Here is a 9,987-nt window from a genome sequence, read left to right as displayed (position 1 = left end):
TATTTTAAATGCTAGTGCAAAAATACTTGGCATGCTTTACCATTTGAATCCTTGAATATCGCTAAATTGTCAAAAAAGTGCTGCAGTTGTCCTTTAAAAGGCAACTCCGACGACTTTTCGATATTCATCGATCGAAATGAAATTTTAAGTCTGCATTCTATATGGTAGTCTGATGTCTTCTGTAAAATTTCGCACCTGAAAGCGGCGTAGTTTTTCCGCCAGCGAATTTTGAAGACAAGCGCTCCTCGACGCGAGCGGCATCCATTGATCGAGCAACTTCTACAGGCCCCCTGTACTGTGACGTCACTGGCGAGTCGGCGTGTCAGGCTGGTCGGGCGCGCGTTAGCGTTGGCAGTGCAGGGGAAAACTGAAGATTGGTTTTGAGGAAAGTAAATGACGCAGTAACGGACACCCGAACTCCAGCCCGAACCGCGAAGTAAGGGGGAGTGAAAGAAGAAAGGAAGAAAGAGGGACCGTAGTGGAGGTCTCCGGAATTATTTCGACCGCCTGTGCAATTTCGCGCCATCTGAACGTGCCTGATGTGATGTGTACGCCAGAGTGATGGGTCACGGCAACATCTGTTGTGCTGTGGGATGCACAAAATCTTCATCTGTGACAACGGGCGTGAACTACCATAGAACCTTCGCGACAAGTGCGCGAGAACTGTCCGCCGTGTCAATTGGCCTCCGAGGAAGCATTCCCGCTTGTGCTCGGAACATTTCGCGCCAGATTGCTATGAAGACAGCGTGTACTTCAATAAAACGGAGAGTTGAGCTAGTTGGTACATGTTTCTTGGAAAAAACAGCCTAAACGAAAGGACAACGAAAAAGAGTACTCGAAAAAGAGGGCTCGTTTCTCCGGTGGCTACGAGATGGCGCCACGCGTACCATTGCTGCGAAGTCTTTCGATTTTAGTTCTCCGTCGCCACAGACGATCGGGATTTCCAAATAATTCTGACCGAATCAGGCAAGTACCCCACATAAATGTGGTATAAAAGAAAACTGACCGCCAAATGCAACCTCTGTGCGAAATTTGAGCCCAAACAAACGTGCGGTTAGGCCGACAGAATTTTTTTTCGACTTCCTCTGATTTGCGCAACACGCGATATACAGGTAGCTATTTTTATTGACTTTAATTTTGGTTTATGTTTATTGGTTTATTAGGGTCTAACGTCCCAAAGCAACTCAGGCTATGAGGGACGCCGTAGTGAAGGGCTCCGGAAATTTCGACCACCTGGGGTCCTTTAACGTGCACTGACATCGCACAGTACACGGGCCTCTAGAAATTCGCCTCCATCGAAATTCGGCCGCCGCGGCCGGGATCGAACCCGAGTCTTTCGGGCCAGTAGCCGAGCGCCCTAACTACTCAGCCACCGTGGTGGCGCCTCTTAATTTTAAAGTTGCTTTAGAGAGCTCCCGCTGCTGCCATATCCTCATGTTTCCACTGGGTTCTATTTTTGATATTTCTTTCACAGTTCGCTTATAAAATTCGTCCAGAAGTAACGTGTCATTTAATTTTCACATTTCCCACGAAAAACTATTCCCCTTCTTAACGATCCCTATGCTGCATTGAACCAAACAATGGTCAGAAAATGATACCGACGTAACTCTATAACTATTGCATTTAGGTACGATAGCCACAGATGCATAAATGCGATCTAGCCGAGCGTGACTTGAGCCCTGGAATCATGTGCACTTTACAGCACGCGATCCTTGGAGCCACTCTGCCACATCCTATAGGTTGCATTTCTCGACCATTCGCAACAACACTTCAGTGCTTTTATCTCGAAAACCGTATACGCTTGTCTTATCGCGCCCGCTAAGGACACAGTTGTAATCACCCATAACAATGAGCTTTCTGTCCGTGTTAGCCGGTTTTCGACATTTTCAAAAAACGCGGCTCGGCCATCAACCGCATTCGGCGTGTACAAGCAAACAATACTCCAGTCAGTGTTGCTCAGCGAAAAAGCAAGTGACAGGTATCGACCACGACATGCACGAATGATGACTGTGTACCTCTAGCCCCGGCAACTTCTTAGCAAAAAGAACACAACGAGCCGATGTGCCCACAGCATGGCTAACGACTGCAATATACCTAGACGTGAAGCGTCACACCATGCTCCCGGTCTCTTCTTCGCCGTCAACTTTAGTCTCCTGAACAGCCAGTACATCAATATCTTGCTCCGTCATAAGTCGGTACAGCTGGCTTTGTTTTATTTTACCTGCCAGACCTCTAACGTTTAGGGTGGCGACTTTCAACGGCGATGCAGAAGCCATTTTTACATAGGAAGAGACCAAAAGCACGGTTCTTACCTCCTGCGTCTAGCATGTCGCTAGACGTTGCCGTCGCCGCCGGTGTCATCCGGTGCGAACACTTGCCTATGGTCAGGAGGCGCCTTGTCGCCGCCACGCTTTTCGGACAAAACCTTTGGACGCCGCCGCAGATTGGTCCGTCGTGCTTGAGACGCTTTTGCAGGTGGTTCCCCGACGCTGGTTTCTGCTGACTTGTCCCCGTCGGGCTTGGTCCCGGCCTGCGGACGCTTCGCCGGGGTAGTGTCGCCGGTAGTCATGCGGGCGTCGGCCTTATCGTCCTGGTCCTCGCTGGCCGCCTTTGATTCCACGCCCACGGGCTCTGGCGGGCTCGTTCAATCTTTTGGCGCCGTCAGAGATGGGACCCGCTCTCCTGTGTGACCGTCGTGCCAGAGTTGCTCCTCGTAACAGCTGGCTCAACCACCACCTCCTCGACTTTGCCCGCGTCGTCAGCACCGCTCGCTGCTTCCACCGCTTCGACGACGTCCATGAGTTCTGCCGAGTCGCTCGCTGCTACGCATCCGGTAGCCGACGCGTAGGTGCGAACTCAGTCAGCCTACGAGTGGCCATAGCGCCGGCACTTCGAGCACCTGGGCTCCTTGCAATCGCGGCGAACGTGCCCCGTGCCGCCGCAGCGCAGACACTGCATCGGGCTCCCGAGGCACCACCACGACAGCCAACTCGCAAGCGACTCTAACCTGCTGGGGCAGGTCGCCCACCTTCATGCCTGGATTTATCTTTAGGAGCACGGTCTCGTGGTGGACCCCTTCTCCTTCATACCGGCGACGCGCCAACGCTCCTGGGTGGCCTCGGTAACGTTGCCGAACGCCGCGAATGCCGTGCGCATGTCCTCGTCGGTGACGCCGTGTTGCATCCAGTGCAGGCGCAACTTTACCTGGTGGTCTTCCGGGTCGAAGACGATGCAGAGGCGTCCCTTCACTTCGAGCTCCTTCAAGGCGGCCAGTTTCTTTGCGGCATCCGCACTAATGAACGTAACCACCCACACGTGGTTTATCTCGTATGCCCCCAACGCCACAACATCGGGGAGCTCACCAACGTTGGCGAGGGCGTCTCGGAAGTCCTCGAACCTGTAGGGTCTCACACGCACGTCACCGTGCAGGAACACCGTATTTAAAACGACACGACCGGTGGGCAAGGAGAGGCAGAACGATCTTGTATACCATATCTTCGTCGCTGGTAAACCTGTTTTCGCGGCCAGCAACGGCTGCTATCGCCGCTCCGTGGGAGCCCATGATCCTGCGACCATCCGCTTTCGCGTGAGGAAGTAGAATCCAAAAGCTAGAGCTAATCGAAGAAAAACGCTATCGGGGAGCGCTGGTGAGGGCAAAGGCAGAAGACACAGTTGCAGGGGAAGCGCCAACGAAACGGGCGCTTGGTTCAGAAAACACCCGTGCTGAAAGAAACGACATTAACGAAATAGAATGGAGAGGTGTTTTAACAACGGACATCGATCGCATCAAAGCAGGCCTTTTTCGAGCATTATCAGGCGCTCTTCGCATCGATCCGGTAGATGCTAGCACATTTAAGGAGGTGTGGAGCAAGCAATAGGCTGTCTAAACCCCGGTAAGTCGCCTGGACCGGACGGGTTCAGTCGAAAGACGTTGTTATATACTATGAAACGCGGTCGAAAGACGTTGTTATATACTATGAAACGCGATAGCAGTGATATCTAATCGCAATATTTAATTTTATCACTTCACGCTCTACTTTTCTACAGAAGGAAAGGGAGTGTTACGAGTTTTTTTTTCTAATCTCTACTGAAGGGCGTTCAGAAATCAGAACAGAAGGCGATAACGGGCTCCCTTGCAAGAGAGGTTGTGCCCCTTGGCCGGAACAGCCTAGGGAAGGGCACTTTGGACGGGACTACTCCTTGCTCACACGTCCATATTCCCGCGTAATCCGCGTTGCGCTCCGTGATACGAGACCTATCGAATCGGTTGTCAATACTCGTTCATTTCCACAAAAAAAATTGGAATGGCATACGTCCTTTCCATGTGGAGTCATTGACAAAAGTTTGCGGGATGCGAATTCGCGGAAAAACTTTACAGCCGAGTGATTAGGCGCAAAATGCCTGTGAAAGGCATAGAAGCGTGAAGAAGCATGTGCATTATTTCTGGTAGAAGAATATCATTTGACTAGAAGGCGAGACAACGTGGAAATTAATTTTTTTTTCGCGAACCTGTGTCCCGCAAACTTCTGTCCATGACTTTACATTCTTAGCTTCAATCATTCTGCGTTAGTCCTATTTTCGCATCGATCACTCACCAGAAGTTTCTACTTAGTTTACTTCTTGCCTCACTTTGAAGCTCCGCGGCATTAGATATGGGAATGGGCATGTTTAGATAAGAGAATCAGTATGGAAAGGAGGGTTCACAGTAACGTTATTAACATATAGTTGACTGTGCCCGGCAAGCTACCTCCCTCTTATATTATCGGCCGCCTGTCTGTAATCCCGTGCCCCCTGTTCCGAACGATTTTTTTTAATAATGACCTACTAAAGTGCCAGCATACCGCGATACTCTACTACGAGTCTTTATTTCACTTATTTTGGTAATTTACTTTAGTTTTGTATTTGGCTTTGAAATCCAAAGCCGCATACCACACGTACATAATTTTATTCAGCATTCAGTTACAATATCTTGCATATACTAATGCGATGGTGCAGGATGGTGGTGCTGTTGTTGTGATAGCATTCGTAGTCCTCAATATCGAAAAATAGAGCACTGTTTTGCCACGGCCGCTGCATCAGATCAAGGCACAGAATCTACTAATCTCTGCAAGCATGAACGTTATTTTGTCATGACTCTGTCTTTCCCGTCATGCTTTTTGCCCACAATAAATTCCTCTTCAGTAAAACTTCAGTAGGAGAAGTCTGTTTTAGACATGCGCGTCAGCTACGCGATGAAACTGGCGAGAAGTGTCAGACACCAGTGACGCCACCTCAAAGCAACGAAAAGGCATGTGACCGATGCGCAGTTCAGCACACCTGTCTAGTCCGGACACCGTAAATACTGCAACCGTAAACGCAGTGCACAAAATCCTGACAGGCTACCAGTCACAATGGTTTCGGTGCTGAGAACTGCATTCCCCTAAAGTGTGCTGGTTTTTACTTGTAAGAGGCTGCTCCGGCGGATGAAGTCTGCGGAGAAAGAATACATTGGTTTGGTTTGGTTTATGGGGTTTAAGTTCCCAAAGCGACTGAGGCTATGAGAGACGCCGTAGTGGAGCGCTCGGGAAATTTTGACCACCTGGGGTTTCTTAAGTGCACTGATATCGCAAAGTATACAGGCCTCTAGAATTTTTGCCTCCGTCGAAATTCAATCCCCGCGGCGGGAACCGAACCCGCTTCTTTCAGGTGAGCAGCCCAGCACCACAGCCACTGAGCCACCGCGGCAGCGTAAGAAGTGATTGAAAACAATGTTTGGGAAGAGACGAAGAACTCGGTTGAAGTGTCATGTATGTACGGGATTTCGCACAGGAGATAGCGAAGAAAATCAAAGCTAGGTCATTGCTTTCTGCCTCGCCCCCCTCCCCCGCCCCCGTCCCATCCCCCCCCCCCCCCCCGCCAAAAAAAAGAAACGGAGCAAGCTAGCAGGAGACACCACCCAATTAGGAGAGCCTGCGACGTATGCCACAGCACCGAATACGCACAGCACAAACTTAGCGTAGTGCATCGGAAACCGTGGAAGTGATATCTTCATTGGCATGTGCAAAAAGGGAATGTGCGTGAAAGAACGCCTTGAAGGAAATTTCGAAATCAGTGGAACGCTCATCGTTGTGAACTATGCCAGCATACTGAAATCTTTTAAATTGGCTACTATTCAGACAAGACAGTTTATCCCCACAAACTTGATTGTGCTGGAAGTTGTACAAACCATCCGTATTTACAAAGAAGCAGATATGACTGTGCGGTATTCTTCTCTAGGGCTGACTGCGCGCTAGGTAAGACTCCTATATCAATGTGAAAAACTGTATCAAAGTTACCGTGTTTCTTTCGATTGTTTTGATATGACGTTTCTTTTCTAGTTACTTAAGACGCATGCGTGCACTCCCGTGGATTAGTATTTTACTGCGAAGTTTTCTATTAAGGAAGCCAGTTCTCCGTTGAGCGCAAGTATATCAGCTACTTTCAGACTAAGACCCACTTCAGAATTACGCTTAGTAGTCACCTGCTTTAAGCAAAAAAAAAAATAGCTGGATCTCGTTTCAGAGTGAATGTTTGTTTCTCCAAAATGTGGACGTTGAAACTGCAAGGTGTTCCGAGTGCTGTCAACAGCCACGCTGTCGCTATTAATGGCAAGATCTACTCCTTCGACATCACCAGCTCTGAAAAGAACTTCGTCGCCGTGCACATTTTCTGCCCTGCGCGCTGCCGCTGGCGCCTTGAGAGGACGCAGCCGCTACCCCGCGAAAGGCCGGTTCAGTTTTTAGACTTTAACGTTGTAGCCTACGGAGACTGTGCGTACGTGTATGGTTTTGGGGGACTGGTCCAACGACTGGCCTCGCATGGCAACCTTTACCGCTTCGATACCAGCACAATGACGTGGAGCCGTCCTGAGGTGTGCGGTGATGAGCCGAGGTATATGTGCCACGTTGCGTGCATGATGCGGAACCGCATGTACATCATCGGCAGCGATCAGGTAGGTACGTTGCACTTCCTTGACCTGGATACCTACAAGTGGCATCGAGTTCACACAACTGGAGACGTTCCAGCGTGCCCGCCTTTTAATTCGGGCTGTGCCATTGGTAGCCGGATTTATGTTTTTGGAAACGCGCCTGGCAGCAACTCTGTGTATTACCTGGACACTGTGAGCTTGACCTGGGTGCGCCCGCACATAGAAGGCGTAGCCCCAGCGCTGCGCATCAGTCATAGCGTCTTCGCGTACAACGGAGAGATGTACGTCTTTGGAGGTTACAATCTGCAGCAGCAGGCACTCTTTGCAGACCTGCACAAGTACGACCCTGGGAGGTCTCGCTGGACGCAAGTGAGGCCAAGGCGGTCGGGCCCTTGTGCCAGATTGCTCCAGGCCTGCTGTGTGATTGGGGACCGGGCGTTTCTGTTTCGCGGCCGCACATCGACGCGCATCAGAGAAGGTCAGTCGCCTCCACGAGATCGGCAGCTCGTCGCGCCCCACCTGTTCGCCCAAGTGGCATTGACTGATCTGCACGCGCTAGACTTTGCACCCACATTGGAGACGTTGTGCCTTGCGGCGGTCATAGATGCCCGTTTGGAGATCGGCAACGTGGCGCCTACCGTAATGGAGACTTATAAAGCCATGACAGGTGAAGACAACAGATAAGCCCTGTGTTTGTCTACGAGAAGACGTTGCAACTGTGTGTGACAAAACCATTTAGACGGTGCCTCTGCAAGATTCATATCATGTGTGAATAAAACTTCTGTTCACCTGTCTTGCCACGAAATGGCCTATTTTAATTCATTACTGAGCAAGCTAGTTGCTTTTTTGTGCTTGGCTGATATTATTAATCCGAGAGCTTTATATGGCAGTGTTGCGTCAGCAAAATGTGTCCGCAATTTCATCCGCACGTTTACGTCATTCTTTTAAGATAAATGTGTGATTGTGACATAGTGTGGGATAAAATATCGGGACCAGTGTGCCAACACACCCTATATTTTACTGACAGACAAGGACAACGGTTTCCTCGAAAGTTTATTTTTTTCACAAGTTTGCGTTCATGTATTCACTTTGCCTTTCCGTTATTCCTTTCCTTGTTCGTTTTGGCTCAAGCTGCCCCGTGTTCGTTGTTATGATTGCGTAGGTATGTTTCAGCTTTCGCTTCGTTTTGTTATTCTTCTTAGGAATGTTTTCGTTTAGCTATCTTTTTCGTTTGACTTTATGATACGTTTTCGTTCCTGTTAACTTTTGCTTTTGACTTCACGTTTTGTTTTTAGCTGCTCTGGATAGTGGCTTTCATATTATGCCTATTGTCACTGTTTTCTTCTTTTAAACTGGTCTTAGTTTCGGCTCACTGGGGCTGCTGCGTGTTGAATTCCTGACGTACACCGCCAAAGGTTTGATAAGGCTATTGATGGACGGTGTTTTGATGCGACGATTTCTTTGCTTCGTTCGCTGTTCATGTTTTCTGGTGTCACGTGAGTCCTTGCTGAGGTTTAAAAAGCTGCTCGTTCCTCTCAATAAATTGTTGCTAGTTCGGCACCTATCCTGTTAGCTTTAGTGTTCGTCCTCCTCTTTTCGCGCTGCTTTCTTTAGCCGTGCAACAAGACCAGCAAAGGGAAACCACAACTTTAGCAAACATAATTATCGGCCGCGATTCTGTAGCGCTGACTGGATGCGAGATAAGGCTTTTTTATCAATGTGAAAGCCTTTAGGAAAATGGGCCTGCTTCTTTCGATGTGTTTTGATATGTTTGTTTTCAAGGTTATGGCGCATGCTTTTGGCGCATGGCGCATGTTTGCGGCGGGCTAGTATTTAAGTGTGAAGTTTTGTAATAAGAACACCAGTTTTTACTTTGTTTGTCACGTCTGTCAGCTTCTTGGAAAGTGAAACCTAGCTCAGAATTATGTGTACGCTCCTGCTTTAAGCCATAAAACAAGGGCCGAGATCCAGTCTTAGACTAAATATTTGTCTGTCTGAAATGTGGACATTAAAGCTAAAAGATGCGCCAAGAACTGTCAATAGCCATGCTGTCGCTATTAAGAGGAAGATCTACTCCTTCGACGTCAGCTCCGAAGAAAGACACTTCATCGACGAGCACATTTTCTACCCTGCATACTACTGCTGTGACATTCTGAGGACGAAGCCGCTACCCTGTGGTAGACCAATGATGTTTTTAGACTTGATCGTAGTACCCTGCGGTGACTGTGATTACCTGTGCGGTGGCTTGGAAGCCCGGAAACCTGACTAGGACGGCAGCCTTTACCGCTTCGATTCCAACAAAAAGACATAGAGCTGTTCTGAGGTGTGCGGTGATTAGCCGAGGATTCTCTGTCATTCGGCGTTTGGGTGGGGCACAGTATGTTCATCATTAGTAGCCAACCGCTGGGTTCCGTGCAACATATCCACCTCGTTGACCTGCATGCCTACAAGTGGTATCGAGTTCAAACAACTGGAAATGCTCCAATATGCCCGCATTTAGACTCGGCCCGTGCCATTGGTAACCTCATTTACGTTTGGGGCAGCACGCCCTACAACAACTCTCTGTTTTACCTGGACACACACAACTCGACCTGGATTTGCCCGCACGTAGGGATGGCCCGAGAGGTACGCTTCAGCCATACTGTCTTCGTGTATCGTGAAGAGAGGTAGATATTCGGGGGATACAACTGGAAGCTGAGTATCCTCCCAGTCAAAACGCACTACAGGAATTTACGACAGAAAACTTCTGTAGTCTGTCGTATTTTGGGCATGTAGTATTTCTGTAGTCTGTCCTCTGTAGTCTGTAGTGTCGTACTTCTGTAGTCTGTCTTCTGTAGTGTAGTATTTCTGTAGTCTGTCTTCTGCAGTGTAGTATTTCTGTAGTCTTTCTGTAGTGTAGTATTTCTGTAGTCTGTCTTCTGTAGTGACGTAATTCTGTAGTGTCGTATCTCTGTAGTCTGCCTTCTGTAGTGCATTTGTGTAGTGTGTTGTATTCCTGTAGTCATTACCAAGTACGCTTTATTTGTTAATTAATATGCAGC

The 9,987-nt window shown here is 48.9% G+C and overlaps 1 protein-coding gene across 1 annotated transcript; it reads left to right on the top strand.

Annotated features, from left to right (window-relative positions):
- The first annotated feature begins 6,562 nt into the window (after positions 1 to 6,562).
- LOC149339026 (kelch domain-containing protein 3-like) lies at positions 6,563 to 7,630 on the top strand. The gene has a single exon (XM_089550858.1). It carries the CDS (start codon positions 6,563 to 6,565, stop codon positions 7,628 to 7,630), a length of 1,068 nt encoding a protein of 355 aa, XP_089406984.1.
- Positions 7,631 to 9,987: the final 2,357 nt, after the last annotated feature.

This window comes from Amblyomma mixtum, chromosome 6 (assembly GCF_055824585.1).
Source record: "Amblyomma mixtum isolate Tamu chromosome 6, ASM5582458v1, whole genome shotgun sequence".
Lineage (NCBI taxonomy): Eukaryota > Metazoa > Arthropoda > Arachnida > Ixodida > Ixodidae > Amblyomma > Amblyomma mixtum.
This window is presented reverse-complemented; position numbering and strand designations above follow the sequence as displayed.